Source organism: Fusarium pseudograminearum, chromosome 4 (genome assembly GCF_000303195.2).
Source record: "Fusarium pseudograminearum CS3096 chromosome 4, whole genome shotgun sequence".
NCBI classification, from domain to species: Eukaryota; Fungi; Ascomycota; class Sordariomycetes; order Hypocreales; family Nectriaceae; genus Fusarium; species Fusarium pseudograminearum.
The window spans coordinates 3889322-3910075 of record NC_031954.1 but is presented as its reverse complement, the minus strand read 5'-3'; the positions used below and the strand labels follow the sequence as shown (position 1 = coordinate 3910075).

The 20754-nt window shown below is 46.9% G+C and overlaps 9 protein-coding genes across 9 annotated transcripts; 6 read left to right on the top strand and 3 right to left on the bottom strand.

The window, feature by feature from the left end:
• Window positions 1-1368: 1368 nt before the first annotated feature.
• FPSE_10300 (uncharacterized protein) lies at window positions 1369-2979 on the top strand (the record flags this gene model as incomplete). The annotated part of the gene is made up of 1 exon (XM_009263417.1): window positions 1369-2979. The coding sequence occupies one exon, from the start codon at window positions 1369-1371 to the stop codon at window positions 2977-2979; it is 1611 nt and encodes a 536-aa protein (XP_009261692.1).
• Window positions 2980-3076: 97 nt separating this feature from the next.
• On the bottom strand, window positions 3077-4661 carry FPSE_10301 (uncharacterized protein; the record flags this gene model as incomplete). Its single annotated transcript, XM_009263418.1, has 3 exons — window positions 3077-3100; window positions 3215-4364; window positions 4480-4661. The coding sequence occupies 3 exons, from the start codon at window positions 4659-4661 to the stop codon at window positions 3077-3079; spliced, it is 1356 nt and encodes a 451-aa protein (XP_009261693.1).
• Window positions 4662-6863: 2202 nt separating this feature from the next.
• Window positions 6864-7595, top strand: FPSE_10302 (uncharacterized protein; the record flags this gene model as incomplete). The annotated part of the gene is made up of 2 exons (XM_009263419.1): window positions 6864-7204; window positions 7256-7595. The coding sequence occupies 2 exons, from the start codon at window positions 6864-6866 to the stop codon at window positions 7593-7595; spliced, it is 681 nt and encodes a 226-aa protein (XP_009261694.1).
• Window positions 7596-7964: 369 nt separating this feature from the next.
• On the top strand, window positions 7965-10490 carry FPSE_10303 (uncharacterized protein; the record flags this gene model as incomplete). Its single annotated transcript, XM_009263420.1, has 9 exons — window positions 7965-8119; window positions 8566-8752; window positions 8970-9163; window positions 9216-9425; window positions 9468-9510; window positions 9557-9579; window positions 9769-9912; window positions 10022-10090; window positions 10274-10490. 9 exons carry the CDS (start codon window positions 7965-7967, stop codon window positions 10488-10490), a joined length of 1242 nt encoding a protein of 413 aa, XP_009261695.1.
• Window positions 10491-10599: 109 nt separating this feature from the next.
• Window positions 10600-11097, bottom strand: FPSE_10304 (uncharacterized protein; the record flags this gene model as incomplete). The annotated part of the gene is made up of 1 exon (XM_009263421.1): window positions 10600-11097. One exon carries the CDS (start codon window positions 11095-11097, stop codon window positions 10600-10602), a length of 498 nt encoding a protein of 165 aa, XP_009261696.1.
• Window positions 11098-11891: 794 nt separating this feature from the next.
• Window positions 11892-12770, bottom strand: FPSE_10305 (uncharacterized protein; the record flags this gene model as incomplete). Its single annotated transcript, XM_009263422.1, has 3 exons — window positions 11892-12210; window positions 12264-12612; window positions 12665-12770. The coding sequence occupies 3 exons, from the start codon at window positions 12768-12770 to the stop codon at window positions 11892-11894; spliced, it is 774 nt and encodes a 257-aa protein (XP_009261697.1).
• Window positions 12771-14737: 1967 nt separating this feature from the next.
• FPSE_10306 (uncharacterized protein) lies at window positions 14738-16016 on the top strand (the record flags this gene model as incomplete). Its single annotated transcript, XM_009263423.1, has 2 exons — window positions 14738-15403; window positions 15462-16016. 2 exons carry the CDS (start codon window positions 14738-14740, stop codon window positions 16014-16016), a joined length of 1221 nt encoding a protein of 406 aa, XP_009261698.1.
• Window positions 16017-16802: 786 nt separating this feature from the next.
• FPSE_10307 (uncharacterized protein) lies at window positions 16803-17819 on the top strand (the record flags this gene model as incomplete). Its single annotated transcript, XM_009263424.1, has 1 exon — window positions 16803-17819. The coding sequence occupies one exon, from the start codon at window positions 16803-16805 to the stop codon at window positions 17817-17819; it is 1017 nt and encodes a 338-aa protein (XP_009261699.1).
• Window positions 17820-18617: 798 nt separating this feature from the next.
• Window positions 18618-19761, top strand: FPSE_10308 (uncharacterized protein; the record flags this gene model as incomplete). The annotated part of the gene is made up of 2 exons (XM_009263425.1): window positions 18618-19039; window positions 19086-19761. 2 exons carry the CDS (start codon window positions 18618-18620, stop codon window positions 19759-19761), a joined length of 1098 nt encoding a protein of 365 aa, XP_009261700.1.
• Between the last annotated feature and the right edge of the window lie 993 nt (window positions 19762-20754).

Genomic DNA, 20754 nt, shown 5'->3' with positions numbered 1-20754 from the left:
AACAAATTACACTCATAAGCCAAGACATTGTGTCACTATTACTATCCTTGCTATATGTAATGCAAAGTCAGGACGACAGACAAGTCTTAAAATACTCTCGCTATAGGTAGTTCTTCGGACGAGGCCCCACCTGACAGATGGAGATATTAATTAGCTCACCGATGGGCCCCCCTAATCCAAAGGAAAAGCCGGTAAACGTTGGCCCTTGAGCCCCTAGAATCTCGGGTAGAAGCAGTTGGGCACTTTTTTCTTCAGTAGCGACAAGGGTCACCCAGCTTTCTGGGTTCCTTGGTCCCGGGTCCGTACAAAGGCCAATCTATTCTCTGCAACTAGACACGGCGTACTATGTATTAGCCATACCGAATATACGGAGAGCAATTACCCTGAGCTCCAGTTCAGTATATGTGATTAGTTATCCTCACAATAATCAAGAGCTAGCATAAATACATGTCTTGTTGCAATGTTTCGTTTTAAATTATCAATGCTACTGACACAAACATGGTCGAAGTTTGTCGTATTCGCACACTAAGCCAGTCAGCACTCACTATTCTGTAGATATGTTACAAACACATCAAAACATCCACAACATCAATGCATTGGACTCGGCTGATCCGGTAATCTTGTGTCCTGCAGGACGGCAGAGAAATTGCATGTGTCATCATAAACAGCTGATATGTAGATCTGTTTGCTCGCAAACTGAACCTTATGCGTGACACAGACTATCGTTAGAGAAAAGGGCTCAAAGCGTCATTGCCAACAAAACAGGGCTGACAAGAAGTTCACATAAAGGTCTATCTGAGCACATACTAAACATGATTTATGATAAACCGCAAGCCTCATCAGCTAATGTTAGGCCGTCCAAATTCCAAACTACACACTACTGTTGTGGCCTTTGATACATGTCATGAATCAGGCATGCCGATGAACTTGGACAATACGTCAACCCTACGCAACCTTTGACCTTGGAAAGTGACATAAAGACTTTCTAAAGAGAAGTGTCTGTCTAAAAACTCGGGTATATTCCGTCATATTCACTTTGTACTAATATATTGACCAACGTTCAAGATCCAACCTTCTGCGCTTTGACGCGAGTAACCGCGGTTGATTGCTTTCATCCAGCTTCAGTAAACAATGCAATTATATGAGGGAGAAAACGCTTCACACAGAGCGGTTATCAAAATTTCTCGGACATACATTTTGTGACGAGCAAGTAATAGGCCGCGGAGTTACTACCTATGTATCAGATGCACACCCTCAAAGTGCTGGTGACTGTCCCACCTTCCAATTCCGTCTTGTCAGAACTTCAACCCCGCACAAGCAACTCATCGACCAACTGAACTACTTCCAAAGACAAGAAAAAGAAGGAAAATGCCGGTATCAAAGCAAATAGTAGAAGATATCCTAAAGACGATCCCCTCCCGCATCCGCGGTCCAGGTGGTGCCATCGCCGTCCTCTCAGACGGTGCCCTTGTGGACCATCGCGTTTGGGGATACGCGGACTTCAATCGCCGAGTACCCATGACTCCAGAGATTCAAATCCCCATCTGCTCGATATCCAAACAGATGCTCTGCGCTTTGGTCGTGGATCTAGAACGCAATCCGACACCGGCACTCAAGGCCAAGGGTGATGTCAGGGAGCAGTTTGAGACTAAGCTAAAGGAACTTCTGCCTGAGCTAGCCAAGACCGGGAAGCTGAAGCTGGATGATCTGTGCAACAATCGATCTGGCATCCGCGACTACTGGGCTATCACGTTGCTCTGGGGTGCGAAACCAGAGGACCGCTATTCTCTGGCTGATCACAATGGCCCTATGCTCGATAGCCTCAAGTCGTTTCACTTTGAGCCGGGTACTGAGTACTCTTACTCCAACACCAACTTCAACATTGTAGGACGGGTTGTCGAAGCTTGCACTGGAGAGTCGCTCGCATCTTTGCTTAACGAGCGAATCTTTAAGCCTGCGGGCATGAAGACGGCAGAGCTGTGTGCAGATTCAGCAAAGCTGCCCCCACCATGTGTCGGCTACGAAGGAGACGAGATCCGCGGATACATCCCCGCCGAGAACCGCATCGAATGGGCTGGTGACGCTGGTATCATCGCTTCTCTCACGGACATGATTGCTTACGAGTCATTCCTGGATCGTAGCGTGTTTGACCCCGAGAGCTGGTACCGCAAGATCTTTCAGCCCTCGACGTTCAGCGACGGCGTCCCTTCGACATATGCGCAGGGTTTAGCTCATACCGAGATTGGGAGCGTGGGGGCCATCGGTCACGGAGGTGCTCTGCGTGGCTACAGACTTTATCGAGCTCATGTACCAGAGGAACGATTGTCAGTCGTGGTCATGTTCAACCATGAGGCCGACGCAGCAACGCTATCAGAGTATATTATCCAGAACATCCTGGGTCTTCAGAAGCCAATGGCGCCTGCTCTGATTGATGCATCGCCTACCTGGCCCGGTTTCTATCTTGACGAGGGTACACAATTGGCCATCACTGTGACCCTTGGCCAGAAGGGCCAGGTCCTGGTTACATATGCTAACTACGTCGAGCCTGTCAAACTAACTGACCCCGAGCGCGGCGAATCCAAGGGCATGGCGGCTGTAATCAACGGTGACATTCTTCGCATCCAACGTCTAAAGGAGAACAGGGCCATAACTGCCAAGCGTCTCACGCTTGGAACTATTGCTATTGACAGTTCGCCTATCGAAGGCGACTTTTACTCCCCAGAAATCAATTCGACTTTCCACTGTGTCAACCAAGGCGGTCTAGTATTTGGCACGTTTGACGGCTTCTTGGGTCAGAGTCCAGCTCAGTTCATGCGATATCTAGGTGATGATGTGTGGGCACTTGCGAACCCACGAGGTATGGACGCGAAACCGCCTGGTGACTGGACAGTTGTGTTCCGCCGTGATGATAAGGGTACTGTTGTTGGGTTGACGATTGGATGTTGGCTCGCAAGGAAGATTGAGTATGTCCGGAAGTGATGAGGTCAAGCCATACGGGCGATCGATTTTATATCGATAGGCTACTTTGTGTTCAAGATTAGCGTTATAAACTGTTATACGTTGACCGCTTGAGAACTTAGATTTCGATAGCTAATGTTTGCTAGCTCGACAATTAGCTACAGTAACAAACACAATTTGAGTTCATACGTTGAACGCGTAATTAGTCTATTCTATTCATAATCTATGTATCCAACTATCGTCCACCCCAGCTTACCAACTCGGAATGGCACTTATCCCAACCATCAAAGTAGGGTTTCCTCTTCTCGTCTCCCGCTTCACCAACACGGGCAAGATACTCAAGCACCATGTTTCCCCAAAGCCAACTCGCCGGGCCTCGTCCAGGATGCGTCTGATCCTTGTACAGCATCGAAAGGGAAGAAATGAGGCGTCCCCATTCGAACACTTCGTGCCCGGCCTTGGCCGCGATCGCACGGGATAATCGCTCGAGGTCGTAGATAGATGCATCCCTGGCGTTGCTCTCACGGTGCATAGTCATGCTGCGGAACATGGTTGGTGCATCGCCGAATTCGGTGGAAATGCGCTTGACAAAGTCACGGATGCGGGCAGCAGCGAAGCGCACTTCTTGCCAGACCAACTGACGCTCGCGCGATCCCATGGGATACACATCCTTCTCGTGGTTCGCTTCACCAGCTTCCCAGAAAGCACGCTGGTCCCAGAGGCCGTTCTGCCAGAGAATCAAGTCTGGCCTATTCTTAGGACCGCGAACCTGGTCGTACATGGGGGTCCAGTACTTGTCCCAGCGCTCCTCAAAGGCAATCTCCTCCATGTCGTCCATCCACCACCAGTCCGGTCGGTACGTCATTGAACCGGCAAAGTGCCAGTGGACGAATGTTAGGTTGAACTCGGGGATGCTGCAGCTGGCGATGGTGTGGGCCTTGGGCTGCTTCATGTTGTGCTTGAACTCGCTACAGAAGAATTGCATCATGAATCGATCGACAGAGTCGCTGAACAGAATGATGCGACGACCCCAGAGCCAGCCAAAGTCGCCGTCGTTCTTCATCGGGGCATATGCGTCAACGTTGGTGTCGGCGTTAGCGTTTATGGCCTTCTTTCGACGGACGCTTTCGGCGATGGCCTCGGGTAGCCATTGTCGCGGTGTGGAGGAGTGCTTGGCAAACTCAGGCTCGGGCTCCGTCGCGTTGAAGATGACCTCGCCGGCCGCAGGATAGACAGCGTAATCGGGCGCTTCAGCTTCGAGCAGGTCGTCGGAGAAGGGAATCCATTGTGTCTTTTTGTATTGGTTGGTGCCGTTTATATCAGCGGGGATGTAAAGATAACCAGGTTCGCGGTAAGGATCTTTGCAGTCTAATACAGGAATATTGGTTTGCGTTTGCTGTGCTGGTCTGTATAAAGTTTAAGATAATCGTTAGCGTGAGCCAAGAGACGATGCCAAGTTTATCTTCAGCGGGGTGGAAGAATAGCGTGATGCGCCAGCGAACCGACTGAGGGGAGACGTACAATGAAGATGTTGGAGTTGTTGTAGCTGTTGTGTTTGTATTTGTGTTGATGTACTCTTCTGCTTTGTTGTGTACATATGTCCAGGGAACTTCTAGTGATTCTTGGAAGAATGTAAAGACGACCAGGAAAAGAGAGAGACTGGCCGCGATGATAACGCATGTTAGGGCTGAGGGGCGCGACATGGTGAACATCATCCTCAAGACGGATGTTCTACCAGGATGAAAAAAGGAATGACTGTTCTAAGAACCCAAAAAGAAACAAGGAAAAAAAAGATCAATTGATGACTTTTGGGGTGTACAACTCTATTAACTCCTTGACCGAAAAATACATCCCAGTTCGCAAACTAGAAGATCCATGCCTGTAGTTGACGTCTTCCCCACTACCCCTTAATTCATGACGGTATCTGGTTTGATGTTGATGAAGGCTGAGTGACGATTGGAAACAGGGAAAGTTTACCCCCCGACGCGTGTCACCTTTGGTCACTGTGCTGGTAGGATTTGCTGGCGCAGATGGCGGTAGGATGATTTAGCTTCTCACGCTAAAGTCAATCTCTAAATGTCCCAAGTTTCAGATTATGTCAACAGCCCTGATTTGCGCCGAGATGGCCAAGACGATCGCAATTGAAGGATGGATGTCATCAGTATTAATTCTCTGTCCTTTGCAAGGCTCCATCACGCAAAATTACCAAGATTGCCTCTTGACGTTGAATATTGACAAAAGATGAAGCGCCGCAGAGAGGCATAATTGAGTTGAATTCTAATTTAAGCTTACTAGTGATAGCGCACGCCTCAGCCGACGTGCATGAGGCGAAAATGAAACAGAGAAAAAGGCGCCAAAAACAGTCTCGAATGTCTTGAACTTAATCAATTCTCCGTCAATACGCGAACACAGCCTGAAGTTGAAAAAAGCCATGAAACATATGACGCACGGCTTGGCAAAAAGAGATTGAGTTGTAGCTTCGATAGAAAAGATGCAAAAAATCGACCACGCCAGGAGTCGAACCTGGAATCTCTAGAGATTTCCCGAATTGCTCGAAAGCCGAAATCTAGCGCCTTAGCCATTAGGCCACGCGGCCTGATGTTATTGTTAAAGACTAGGATCATGTCTGCGTCTAAGTTTGGACGCCGTCGTTGTAGGTTGGATGCGAAGATCGCCCGTAATGAAGCCGGTCATCTCCAGGCGGCAGTGGTTTCGTAACTTGCTGTGAAGGTTTGAGATTCCATAGCTACCTGCTTTGTCTTCTTTCGTTGGAAGAGGGCATCTAAGCCGGGACTGTGCTCTGGTAATGGGCTGATGTGGTCCAATTGTTTCTGAGAGTTAAGCCAAACAAAACGTTGAATGTTGCTCACTTAGAGTTGACAACTCTGCATGGTTGATGTTGATAGCAAAGAGATCAATTTGGTTCTATTCGATATCATAACTATATGAATGATGTCAATGTCATTTGCCTCTTTCTGAGTACATGGCCGGAACTGTTTGTTCAATGAGGCGATCTGGTCTTTTGTACGGAATACCCTAGACTGACTGTCAGCACTACAGATGCCAATCCGTGACACTCATCTTTGATGATCAAAAGGGTTCTGTATCAAGACAAAGCTAGCAGGCTTGCTAGCTGAGTGTAATACCATATGAATCTCGTGATTATTGTGTGATGGCCCGGTTGCCATGGCGTCTTCAAGATCAGCCCATCTCACATCCCCGACTTCCGAACCTTACAAATCTCTCCGGGTCATCGCGCAGGAATTGCGTCAGGAACCGGTCGATGGCAGCATTGGCGCGACAGATGGCACAATGCGCCAGAAACAACCAATCGTGGCGTGTCTGCAGCACGCAATACTGAGCCTTGCCCCTCTGGGGTTCAAGTGAGGGGCGGACAATGATTACGGATGGTGGGGGGGACCTTCTATATACGTCTTTTTATTTTGGTGGGGTTGTCATGATGGCTGGGGGAAGGTCTGGGGAACATTTATGAGCTCTATATCTGTATAATAGAGAGTATAGAAACAAATATGTATGATAAGTTAGTAGAATATACTTCAAAGTATACAAAGCATACTAGTATTCGGACAATAAATAGTAACTGTACAGAGTATAAACCCAGGCATCATCCCTCATGGAGGGGCAGACCCCCCAAGCTTGGCTCTCCCAATCACCAATATCACAGGCTTCGTGGCGTATTGCAACAGCACGGCCATAGAGCCCAGATCGTCATTCACTAGCTCCAGTCACGCCAACAAGGTAGCATCTGTAGCTCTCCCTAATCGTTAATTGATGCCAAGCTGGCTGTCTCATACCAGTCTATATAATCCCTCTCCCCCAACCCCGCTGCCTCTCCCTCCCCCATCTCTCTTCTTCTTCATACATCTTCTTTCTACACACACAAAATGTCTGCTCCTGCTCCTCTTCGTCTGGGCTCTACCGCCCCCAACTTCCAGGCTGAGACCACAAAGGGAAACATTGACTTCCACGAGTTCATCGGCGACAACTGGGTCATCCTCTTCTCCCACCCCGAGGACTACACCCCCGTCTGCACCACTGAGCTCGGTGCCTTTGCCAAGCTCCAGCCCGAGTTCACCAAGCGCAATGTCAAGCTGATCGGTCTCTCTGCCAACACCATCCAGTCCCACGAGGGATGGATCAAGGACATTGGTGAGGTTACTGGCGGCAACGTCGAGTTCCCCATCATTGGCGACAAGGAGCGCAAGGTTTCTCTTCTCTACGACATGTAAGATCACTACCTGCTTACTGTTATCCTACAAAAACTGACACTCTACAGGATCGACCAGCAGGATGCTACCAACGTCGATGAGAAGGGCATCGCCTTCACCATCCGATCCGTCTTCATCATCGACCCCAAGAAGACCATCCGCACCATCTTCTCCTACCCTGCCTCCACCGGCCGCAACGCCGCCGAGGTCCTCCGCGTCATCGACTCCCTCCAGACCGGTGACAAGTACCGCATCACCACCCCTATCAACTGGGTCCCTGGTGAGGACGTCATCGTCCACCCCTCCGTCAAGAACGAGGAGGCCAAGACTCTGTTCCCCGAGTTCCGCATCGTCAAGCCTTACCTCCGATTCACCCCTCTCGCTAAGGAGAAGGTTCTCCCCCAGTAAATTAATTATACAAAGGATACAGCAAAAAAGCATGAGAATTTTATGATACCTTGCAGATGAGCGAAAAAGGATGGAAGGGTCGATTGGGGGTTGGGATTAGTACAGCAAACATGATGGAAAGGCCAATTTTCCCATATAGATCAGTCTAGACTTGAGCCATTTGCGACTGCTCTGAGATGAAGAATAAATGAAGAAATGAACAAACTAGCATTTCCCCAACAAAGTGAACCTCTCAATTCATTGTCATGAGCCCCTCGATCTTTTTACATGAGGTAAATTCCGGATGCGGGGTCCCGGGCCATCGGTCGCCGATGACGGCGTTAAGCGTAAGGGTCCGCTTTCAGGGTCCACATGAGCTTAGAATGCATCATGACCCTCCCCAGTTTTAAGGAGCTACTTGCTCAACTGTCCATAATACCCATCCCATCAGATTCTGATTTTACTGTTTCTACAATATCGAATACCATCTATCATGTCGGCCAGCTGTTGATACGCTCAGCGTCGCTGAAGCTACTCCTGTCGAGGTAGCGAGGATTGGGAATGCCCTCAAATTTCTTCTCCGCCACCACCTCCCCCTGCGCTCCCCTTGCCATTGTTAGGAGCGATCATTAGATGCAAGCAATTTCACTCATAAGATAGTCTAAGAAGCCTAATCTAAGAAACATAAGCTCTCCTAATAATTTTACCCCTTATGCTCCCATCGGTCAATCTGTCTGATACCCTGAGAGTCTCCCAACTGGTGCTCCTAGCACTTCTCACCAATGGTACCGTATCAACTCACGAAATTCGGTAGCGTGCGCCACGAAAATGACTTTCTCTAATTCGTTGACTTGGATATATGTAGAGCTGAGTCAGCTGCTTCTGGCCTCGCAGGACTCTAATTGGCCCTGATTAGTAATAAGATCTCGTGGCGCACGCTACCGAATTTCGTGAGTTTTTGCAATATTTACTTTACAAGAATTTCCGACAGCACCTTTACTCTCGCTACCGCAGCTGCCCCCCTCACAGGATCTGGCGCTTCAGATGTAAATACCAACGCCAACACAAGCGCAGCGTCCAGCCTAAGCAAACACTCTTCTTGCGCAGACACTTCGGGAAACGATGACATCTCAGAGTATCCTTTGGCGAAACCCTCTCCGAGCTCGCTGAACTCTAGGGTGCGGTAGATGTCAATGGCTGCTGAGCCGATCAGCGCATTAGTCCAGACGATCACAGCGCTGATGCGACCTCCTCAGGGTTCCAGAAACAATGTCCGCTAAAAGCATAAGAGACAAAATTATTAGGTCATCTTATGCCGCTCAGACTTCACTCTTTAGGCTATTTATTTCTGTACCCTAAGATTTAGCCAGACCGTTGAGAATGGCGTTGATATAGTTCCAGTCTTGTATCCAGCTTGAAGCCTCGGGAACCGTCTTTGACAAAACAGAGAAGCGCCGCGACTACGAGAAGGCGAAAAAGAACTTCAACCAGCAGTGGAAACGCTTGAAGGACAAGTTACACGCTCGCGCCGATTCAGCTACGAAGAAGTCACTTGGAGAGGCTGCTTTTGATGAGCACTCTGAAAAGTAGTAAGTTACAAAACTGGCCCATATTCATCAAATGGACGCTGACATTGTATAGCAAATCACTTGGGAGGCATCCTGATCAGCTCTTGCCTGGCGAATCGTCTCAGTCGCAAAGCCAGGCCAACCAGGTCGACGAAGACGACGGCAATCCCGACTGGGAAACAGACGACGAGCTTAACGAACTTGATCGGATATGTGAGAGCCTGAATTTCGGCGAATCTGTAGAGCAGATGAAGATCAAGTCGCAGGATGAGATTGTCGCCGTGTGAGCATTGGAGTCATAATGCTCGAAAAAGTGAAATCGAAGATGGAAACCTTATCTTCAGGAGATTGTCGCCCGCAGAGTCATGGTAACTAATCATCTCCATTTGCATTATGCATGTTAACATTGAATAGGGCAACTTCAGTATCACTACCAAGTACGTAAGAAAGACATTGAAAGAAGCGCTAGAGTCGCTATGGACCAAATGCCACTACCTTCGCAACCATTCAAAGTGGTCAGCAGATGAGATTGCGATGTTTCGAGACATCTAGGAAAGCCGGAGGTAAGGAAACCTACACTATCAAGTTAATATTTTAGGTAATTATTTTTACTGACTTAACCTTAGTTTTCGCAGTCCAGCACATGTTTTCACGCGACTTGAGATGTTTGTCTGGTATATGACGAAGCTTGAGAAGCTCAAGACTCCGAAACCACTGAATCGATTCTGGCGTTTAAAGAATGGGTATTTCAAGCTTCCCCAGGCCTCAGGGTATCAGAAAAATTGGCTGCTAGAAGCATAAGAGACGAAATTAGTAGATCAGCTTATGCTACTTAGATCATGCTCTTTAGGCTATTTATTTTTGTAACCTAAGACTTAGGATGTCAGCTTTTCTGCTACCTAGTAGCCAGGGTTCCAAGATCACATACCCTCTGGCCAAGAAGCGACGGTATGCCATAGCATTACGAACTAAAGGATTCAAGCTAATGTGAGGCAGAAACTTGAATGGTATTCAATCTTGCCGGTTGTTTGGTGCTTGGCCATGATGACACGTTCGACAGCGTGTCTAAGTAGATGGAGCGCCATCTGTCACACAGATGCTTCGGGACGTCCATTGCTGGAAGCTGTATAGCTACAAGTCTCCGATTTGGCATTATTTGCCTGGTCCTTCCTTTCTTTGGGATCATGCGAGAATTGAGCAACTTGGCCTGTTTGAGACCGCTCTTCAGCACTTCGATGGCCCTATCATGGACACTTTCCGTCTTTTGGTAGGGGATTTCAAGCCAGCAGAGCTTGTGAACAAGCGCGAGCCATGGCTTGAACTTCAGGTACTTAATCTATTTGAGTGAGAGGCACATGTAATTTCCAAAAAGGAGCTCTACTATCTAGAAGCACATGCAAAAAGACATGGAGTTATCTAACAAAAGGTCTTTCAACTACTTTAATGTGATCAATGAGTTACCTGCCTAAATAAGATGCCATCTCAGATGTTCGGCACAGCGACTCATTCCTACAGATCCTTCTGAACATTCTCTGTTCCATTGTCGAAACGATTTCTGAAGCGATAGTCTTGAATACAGGATCAGATAAGGGTGTAGAATGTATCAGCGCTGCTACACGACCCATCTCCTCAAAAGTGACATCTGTTCCATCATCGTCCACATACTCGCACAACATGGCCGGATATCCATCTTGTTCGAGGTACTTGTACGGCTTGGGCACAGGAACCGGCCCATCCTGAAGAAGACGATATATGTACATTTCTTGCTGGATCAGATCTTTGGCTTCAACGCTGAAGTCATTGGCGTTTTGGTAAACTTTGACTCTTGGTACTTTGAGAACAACCGAGCCGTAGGTTGGACTTGTTGCTTTATAGACGAGGCATTCGAGGCCTTGGCCGGCGGTTTCGACGTCAGTTAGGTCTTCTGACAGAATAAATTGTTGTGCTACTTCCATTGTACGTTGTGGTAATGTAACTGATATGGAGAAAGGTCCAGATTGTTAGTTGAGGTTCGAGATATGTCCATATATACTTTGGAACTATACAAAAGTCGTATCCGTATTCGTAAATGGCGTATGGCGAACCAATCCAGCGTCTCTGCTTATCTATCTGTTGGCATCGAAAACCCATCATCAAGTCTCTTGGGCCATGAGGATTAAATCATCCCCAAGGTGTTAGGAACCTTAACCACTAGAAGCATAAAGGACGAAATTAGCAAATCAGTTTATGTTATTTAGACCATAATCTTAGGTCATTTATTTTTGTGATCTAAATCTGCGAGGTCATCTTTTCTGCTGCGCACTAAATGATAAAGTTCCGGAACTTTAGAAGGATCTGTAAGAATGAGTCACTGTGCCGAACATCCGAGATAGAGACTTAATTAGGCAAGTGAGTCGTTTGTTGATCTTTGACATAGTTTGATTTTATTCTCATGAAAGTCCAAGATCGAATTCATGTGAGGGTCAAGTTAACCAAGTGTCTGGCTTCTGATGAGAGCGATGATTGATCATTCAGTTATCCCAGGACAATAATGATTGTTCAGGCGAAATTAGGTAATATGTCAGGTGAGAAATATCGCATAACTTGTAAATATCGTCTTAAATGTATAGAGTTAAGTCATGGTCTGTCCCAAAAGTTTGATCATTTCAGTGGCATAGGAGAGAGATGAACTCTTCTCCTTCTCTGTCACAAGACTCTATGTAGTTACTCTGAATATCTAATCTCTCATCCTGTCCATGGCATGAGATCTCTAGTAGTGCTCTTCCATAGATGCTGCCTCGGGCACAGCACCTGGAGCCTCGACTGGAGGAGCAGGAGACATCTCGGCTGGAGCCTCAGCGACAGGAGGAGCAGCAGGTGGACTCTCAACTACTGGAGGAGTAGGGGCAGCAGCAGGAGTGTCAGCTGGGGGTGCAGGAGGAGCACCATCTTCAGGAGGAGCGGGAGTGAAAGCAGCGTCAGCTAGAGGAATCTCTCCAACTGTTCCACCCGTAGCAGGACCAGCATCAATATTAGCCAGAGCCCCATTGGCCTTCTTGTTATACTCGACCAAGTTTGCCTCACTGGGGCTAGACAGAGTTAGCAGTTGACTCGAGAGTAGTAAGTCCATAGGTACACTTACGGATTGATCGCCATGACTTGGCCAAGCATACAATGTGGTCCCGTTGCACAGTAGAAAAACAAGGGATCTGTGCTGGTAAGAGGAACATTGAATGTTCCAACAGTAGTCTGCCCATCTTCGAATGGTATGTGACCTGAATGTATTGCACCAGACTGTGTTGCTTGAAGAGGCTGACAAGGAGAATCCTCGGAGCTTTGCGTGACAGTATGGTTTCCATTGCTGAACTGAAACTGGATCACATCACCAACTGCTGCTCGAATCATGTTGGGGACGAAGGTATCCTGGGGTCCTCCGACTACAACAGGGATAATGCGGTTGGCTCGGGGCGCTAGAGGTGGGTTCTTTCTAACTGCCAAGGTGTCAGACACGGTTATTTATTGTGAGACTTGAAGTGTACTTACTCGTCAAGGGTTTGGTCTGCTCCATTGTGTGGAGTTGTCGAGAGGACAGTTCGACAAGAGGCATGGCAGACGCGGCCACGACCCACAGGAGACTCTTGATCATCATTTTTACAAACAATAAAATAGACAATTCAACAGCTTGAAGAGATTGAAAAATTAGTCAAGGAGTAAAATTGATGAGTGGAACGATAAAGAAGGTCCAGCCAGCTGAAAACGAATAGTAAAAGACCTCACCGGGAGGCAAAAAGAATGATAGTAAGAAGAGAAGGATATTAGGAAAATAGAACAAAAAAAGGCTGATTCTCTCACTCAAGTCAGACGATTTTATTCAAAAGTCATGCAAGCCCATCTTTATATCAAATTTCCTCCCATCATGAAGTTCTCTGTACCGCCGAGTCTTTTTCTTTTCATGTGGGACGAAACCGTTACAGTGTTGCAGTTGACACATAGACCAAGCCTTTGCAGAGCCGCAATTTGCATCAGGTTACGAGGTAATGGATCTCAACGATTCGATGCGGAAAGAAAAGAACGAATTCAGGCAATAATCGCGACAAGGGGCGTGTTTTGGCCAAGAGGTTTGTTTCAGAACATGTCACGGAATATTGGCCGAAGCGTTTCACCAGCCACAAAAGAGCAAAACAGAACAGAAAACAGATCTTATACCCGAGGGGGGCTATATTGTTTTGCGTAATGATTTGTTTGATACATGTTCTAAGTGGTGAAAACAGATGCGTGGCCAGCGGGATGTGGGAGGATGTACGGGCTGGGCAGTATGGAATCAAGACAAAATGGCGTGATGAATGTGATAAGCTTATCAATCAACTCAAAGAGGTTATAATATGGAATTCTACTGTTTGATTCTTATGGGTCAAGTGTCATGGATGATGTTTTCAGACAAGGTTGATCTGAAAAGAGTGACATGCGCCACTTTTTAAACAATAGTCGATCTTGCTATTATATCGGAGCCGCTTGATGTAACAGTGCATTGATCGAGATCGTCATTGAGCTGTATTAGAGTATTTTGTCCTGTGGACAGCAGAAAAGTTGGCCTCCCAAGTCTCAGGTCTTAGGGTATAAAGAAAGATAAGTAGTCTAAGCACCCTAGTCTAAGTAGCATAAGGTAATCTACTACTTTCATCTCTTATGTTTACAGCGGTCAATATTTGTGATACCTAAGACTTGTGAGTGGAAATTGTTAGAGATGTTAGCAAGTAGGCAGTAGAAATATTACCGTCCTAAGTCTTAGGGTATAAACATAAGTAGTCTAAGAAGCCAAGTCTAAGTAGCATAAACTGACCTAATAATTTTATCTATTATGCTCCCAGCGGGCGATCGTTCTGATACTCTGAGGGCTAGTAGGTGATGGTGTGTGTCAGTGGTGATTTTTCTTTTTGTTCTTGGCATCAGATTTGCATAACGATGAGATATTTGTGACACAAGGAGAGGCTTGGCCATTTTACAGGAAGTAATTGCAAGTGATGATTTTAATAGAAACTGGATACGTCAGAGGTGTCACGTCACGCATGTGCTTCCGGAGGAAATCATCCTACGAGTATAGAATTGGGACTTACACGACAGCAAGCTATTCTGAAGAGACACAAATGGTTTAGCCGGCTATAGGAATGATGGACAATATCTCACCTAATTAAACTATTGCTTGATGTTAGTTACCCTGTGGGGGCACGAGGATAGATCGTCTCTCCCCGCAAAACCCCAACCTTACCCCCAACTAGCTGCATCCCCAAATTTCCGAATAGCGTCAAGTTCCTTCTACTGGGATTAATCTGTACTTTTCGTTGGTGGAATATCCAAAGCCCGATCTAGTCTGTCATGGTTCATTACCAGCTCCCATCGACTATTAAGTCACCACGGCATCTCATATCCGAGTTTCCATCCGTGATAATGCTGGCTATAGAGATTCTTGATGATGATTTGTGGATTTATACGGCTCAACCATCTTTCTATCAGCATGGATATCCTTGATAAGATTTAATATATAGCTTGGATTCGATACATCTGAGATAATTCCCACGGACGAGAGATAGGTCTTGTTGTATCTACACCCAACTCGAGATGAAAGGCTTCATTCTAAAAACGGCCCTCGTTGCCGCAACTCTCCTCTCCAATGCCAGCGCTTCCCCCAAAGGCCCTGTAGACACTTATAAGAAATGTCAACGTCAGACAAAACATGCTACAGAAGGTTGCCCAAAGGGAACACTCTTCGTCGCCAAGAATGATCCCCGCGCCGACTTTTCTTCTATCCAAGACGCCATTGATTCTCTGGGGAACACCACAACAGCTGGACATATTCTAATCGCTCCTGGTGACTATACAGAACAGTTGAACGTCACCAGGAGAGGTCCTCTGCACCTCATCGGTGCTTCCAACAAACCATGGACGAAAGATCTCTACGGAGACATTGATGTCAACACCACAACGCAGAACGATGTGCAGATCTGGTGGAACTTGGCAAACACCAACAACGGAAGCATGAGTGATAACGTATACACGAGTGTGCTGACCGTCGGACCAAACCTGGACGCTACCCTGACCGGAGCTGGACCAACGGGTTGGCCTGTCCCTCCCAACACTCCTTTTGGCTGCACTGATTTCCGAGCGTACAATATCGACTTCAGGAACGACTTTGCCCCGAGATCGGTTGGGCCTGCTCATGCTGTTGGCGTCAGCAGGGCAAATGCCGGGTTTTACTCTTGCGGATTCTACAGCTATCAAGACACTGTAAGTTTTACTTTCCGCGCTTATGGCTGAGATCTAGGCTGCTGACCCACTGAAATAGGTCTATGTTGGAAAACTTGGAAATGCATTCTTCTACGACAACATCATTGCTGGGGAGACAGACTTCCTCTATGGCTTCGGAACAGCATGGATTGATCGCTCAACACTATCTCTTCGAAACTGCAACGGGGGAATAAGTGCTTGGAAAGGAACAAACACAACCTTTACCAACAAATACGGCGTATACATCGACAACTCTCAAGTCATTCCATCAAACGCCACCATCGCCAAGGACATGGTCGGGAAATGTCCATTGGGACGACCGTGGAATTCGCAGCACAAGTCTATCTTTATGCGATCGTACTTGGACAGTGTTATTCTTCCAGCAGGATATATCAAATGGAGCGCAGCCACGCCTCGCGTGGATAACTACACTTTCATGGCTACGTGGAACGACCACGGTCCTGGGTATAATGTCAAGGCTCTGGAGGACGGTGGAATTACAAAGGTGTTGACTGATAAGGAAGCGAAGCCTTATAAATCTCCCAAGGATGTATTCCAAACACCAGAGGGCAAGTTTGGCCATGTGAGCTGGATTGACAAGAAGGCATTGTAAGCTCATCGTTTGGAGTTGAGCCGAGGCTAGCTATGACAGGCTTTTTGAGAAATAGACAGAATTGTCGGCAGTTCAGATTACGCTGTGATAGTTTGGGCTTGGACCCTCCATTCAACCGAATATCACGTCAGATATGTATCAGCCTCATCATTGCCAAGGACAGTTCCACCATTAAGAAAGGCATGTTAATCGCCTTGTTTTAGTGATTCATTCTGAAGTGACAGGGTGTTTTGCCGCGACCAAAGCCCAAGCGAAATTAGTAGAATCCCTCGACAGGGGTAAGGTCTTTTTGTCGATAGAGTACCGATGATCATTTTGCCCCTTTACTGTAACGATTTGGTTTATCTTTGACATTAATCCAAACTTAAAGTGAGAACATATAAAGGGAATCCTTGAATGGATTCCTGGTATATCTTGAACAGACCATGTTGTGAAACATCATCAGCATCAACCGTATAAAAACAACACCAACGCTCTAGTTTAATTAGCCCGTCTTGGCTCGACGGCAAGATTACACCCAAGACCACGGCTCAGGACTGACCACACCTAAAATGAAGGATTAATTACAATGACCAGTCAACTCTCACCAAATAAGCCACCGTCTCATTAGCACAAGCGTCTGAGGTAAATGAATCCCGGTAATAACGGGGCTTGCAAAACGGTTCCTCGGTTCATCAAATGTGATGCATCTTCTCCTCTTTTCCGTTTCTTCAACCTCTTTCGAGGTTCTCATCATGATCCTCAAAACAAATTCGAAGCCTTGAAGGCGTCCTATTTGCAGTCAATATGGGCTATTCTGGACGCGAGGACCATCATGAACTCTCATATCTGCTACCCATTGCCGTGTGCATGGGTATCTCTCTCTACAACGTCCTGGAACTGAACCTGGCTATCTTCACGACATTCAAAACCCGAAAGAGCCTCTATTTCTGGAGTTTCATGGCCGCTACGAATGGTATTGCGCCGCACACCATCGGCTTCTTACTCAAAAACCTTTGCTCATCGGACAACTTTATCTTATACATCTCGCTTATTTCTGTGGGATGGGTTCTGATGGTGACAGGCCAATCGCTCGTTTTATACTCTCGACTCCATCTCATATGCTGGAACCAATTCTGTCTTAGGCTCGTTCTGGCCATGATCATCACAAACGTCGTGGTCATGCATATTCCCATTATCATTCTCATGTATGGCGCCAACAGCAGCGACTCGAATCCTTGGGTTCACCCGTATCAGATATACGAGAAGATTCAAGTCACCGTCTTTTTCTTCCAGGAACTCATCATTTCGGCACTCTACATCAAAGCATGCTCCTCCTTCTTCGGCACCGAAGGACTACTGCATGGAAAAGGCGTCCAAAGAATGCGCAGGCATTTACTCATCGTCAATATCGTGATAATACTGCTCGACATACCGATTTTGGTCCTCGAGTTTGCCGACTTTTACGACTTCCAGACAGCTTACAAAACGATTGTCTACAGTATCAAGCTGAAGCTTGAATTCCACCTTTTGAATCGTCTCGTCGAAGTGGCAAAGGGCAACGATGGAATCGGTTTGCAACGCGGAAATCAAACTTTGCACGGTCTACGGTTGGAGGCTTTCGAAAGTGATGGGGATTTATCAAGGTCCAATGGCTGCGAGCATGGTAATATGAACAGGGCTGTGGATCACCAGATAAGCAAGAGAAAATATTTGGGTTCAGAGGACGAAATTTTAACGACTACAGATATATCTGTAAGCTATATCGAGAGAAGGGACGAATATAATGAGAGCATGGATAAGGGACGGTCAATAATTCGATAAATAACCATAATACAAACTACATGTGTACACATCTGAGCTCTGAAATTCGAAAGTTGATGAGTTGTCTTTCAAAACACATATCAGACGACCGTCCTCACCAAACGCTTAGTCGCTCAAAGTATACTGGTTATAATTATTACGTCCGTTGATGATATTCTAGACTAAGCCTTTAGGTAATTTATCCCTGATACTCTCGAGTTTAGGAGTTTAGGTTTTGCTTCAGCTCTTGAAACCCTGCTGTTATTGCGCACCTATTTTTTGGCAAATATTGTTTTCAATAAAAGGCTGAAGCATATTCCGTAACCCTAAGACAAATCAGGTAGCTGATATGTACGCCATGCATGGCTGTTGGACTAACATGACAGGGTTGTTTTCAGCTCAAGTCCTACAACACTACAAGATTCTGGACTTCACTGTTGATCTGGAGTCGTCTTCACCTTCTCCGTTGAATACAAACATGCTGGTAAGTCTTGAAAGATGATTTGTTTGGATTTATTCCATCAGAAGAAAAAAAAGCATCAATCAGACCTAACTTGACAACAGCCGTCCTCTTAATTCTCTGTCCAGCTGAGACATCAGGTCAGGCGTTCTCCCATGACTTTCAGAATGAGACTACCAGAACGCCTTATCCTTGGCACCAATCAACCTTCTCACACAACAACGGCCCGGGTTGTGATTGCCAACATGGTGTTTTTCAGCTGGAACTGCAAAACGAAGAAGAAACCCCGCTCGAGATGTCTTTCGTCTTTCTTCCCATAGTCACGCTCAGAGACTCTTGATTGAAGACTAAATACCATCATGAATCGGATTCTGTACTACGGGCTTGCTCTTTGCTTCTATGCCGTATCGGCCGATGCGTTGGCCATATCTGAAGCGACCAAGCGGCCAGAAGCTGGGTACATCTATCAGCCTGCACCAACTCCCATGTTCGACTTTCAGGCCCTGAAGCACCTGGATCTTGGAAAGCGGCAAGCATCTTCCACAGCCGAAACAACCTTGACAGTCGTAGTCAGTCCTGACTCGACTTGTGGCTTCCTATCAGGATCACCTGGAAATGCAATCACTTGTGCAAACGGAGCCCGGTGCAGCTGGGAACTGGCTCACATTACCGCCATAGTCTGCGGCACAGCTGCACATCTCCAGTGCTATGACAGAGACTATGCTCTCAATACTGAGTCTTGTGACGACGTATGTCAGGAGAATACTTACAATCTTCTCTGGTTAGTTGAACATGCCATTTGGGAATGCCTTACTGACAATGAACAGCACCGATAGATCGGCCCCGTACTGTGGAACGTATGCTTATCCTTCTGGCATCCGAGCCTTCAAGTGTTCATCCCGCACTATGGCAAGATTCCAAAGCGTATCTTTCACCTACAACAACCAGGATGATCGTACTTTCTCAACAACAACATTTGCTCTCGACGCGACTACGACATTGAATCCTATCGAAACGGACACATCACCGACTGGAAACGAAGAGACTACAGATACGTCGAATCCTAATGGAAGCAGTGAACCCAAGCCTACAGAGACTACAGATACTGGCGGTGGTGGTGGTGGATCTAAAACCAATGTTGGAGCCATAGTCGGTGGTTCTATCGGCGGCTTCCTCGTGCTCTCATTTCTAGTCCTTGGAGTATTGTGGGTTCTCCGGAAGAACAGGAGAAACGAAAATCCCCCTCCTGTTCAACAAGTTCAACCAGCTGTGGTTCCGCATCATAACATTCCCCAGACTCCGGGGGATAGCGTGCCCCCTATGAATCAGAACTATCCAAAACCTGGAGTCGCCTCGCCTACCACAACTGAGTGGCGTGGGTCTACAATGACGGCACAGAGCCCAGGCAGTCCTGTTTCAACTTGGACTGGACAGTATCCTACTTCTGTAGCGGATCAAGTTACGTATCAGGAGATGCCTGGCAGCCCTCCTTATACTCGTTGAAATTGGTCTTGAGAAATGGAAACAGTCATTACTTCATGGTTGGAATCTCGAACGAGCGGCCCTGGAGTTGCCAACAGGCTCATTGAAAATCAATTGCACAAAGGATATGTTATCTTGGTTGGTCTTGCTTTCGGATGTTTATTCCCATGATATAGCCGGGGTCTTCCACTCGTTTAAACTTGCGCTCATTCTCATACATCCTGGCAGTCGGTGTTCATTTGTCCACCAATACCAGGAGAATGGGCATACAGCACACGGTATGAATATGAATGTCATTGATCGATAACCTGGCGTACCAGGGACCCCTTGCTTTACCCCGTGGGGAAACAAGGGAACCTCGGGGTAGACCCTGATGATTGAAATCTTGTGATCTGTAGATGTTGACTACTCGACTCGTGTAACTGCGATTGACTTTGCATGGTCCAAACCTTGATCAATACCACGAGACTTGTGGACCTGAGACAATCCGCAGGAACCGAGCACAGCCAAGAGGCATTCCACCATCCATGTAGAACACAGAAGATGAGGCTTGTAAGTTTGAGAGACGAAATAGATTGGCAACTCTGTGCTATTATAAGACCAGCGGTTGGGTTGTTTATTTCTTGCACACCAAGTTGGGATGTCAAGTATCGTATTGCTTCTTAGCCATCTCACTGGAACATGCGTTGATGCTACAGTGCACTTTGGGAGACTCCTCTCCGCTGCTTACGCGGACGCAGTGCAGCGTTGCACTGCAGCTGTCCAGTTTAGGATTGGAATAACAAACCTATCAATTTATAGTGCAACACACCGACGTAGGATATCCAAGGCTTACGGTTACCGTTCCTCTGGTGAAGCTCATCGGTGAAACAGTGTTAGATCTCTGGGAATATAATTACTGTCAAGATCACAGCTTTCACATACGACCATACCTATCAGAGAACTCGGGATCCCGTCCGCTCTCCCATAGATAAGCTGGTAAGGGGCGGATTAGTAGTTGGGTCGGTGACGACC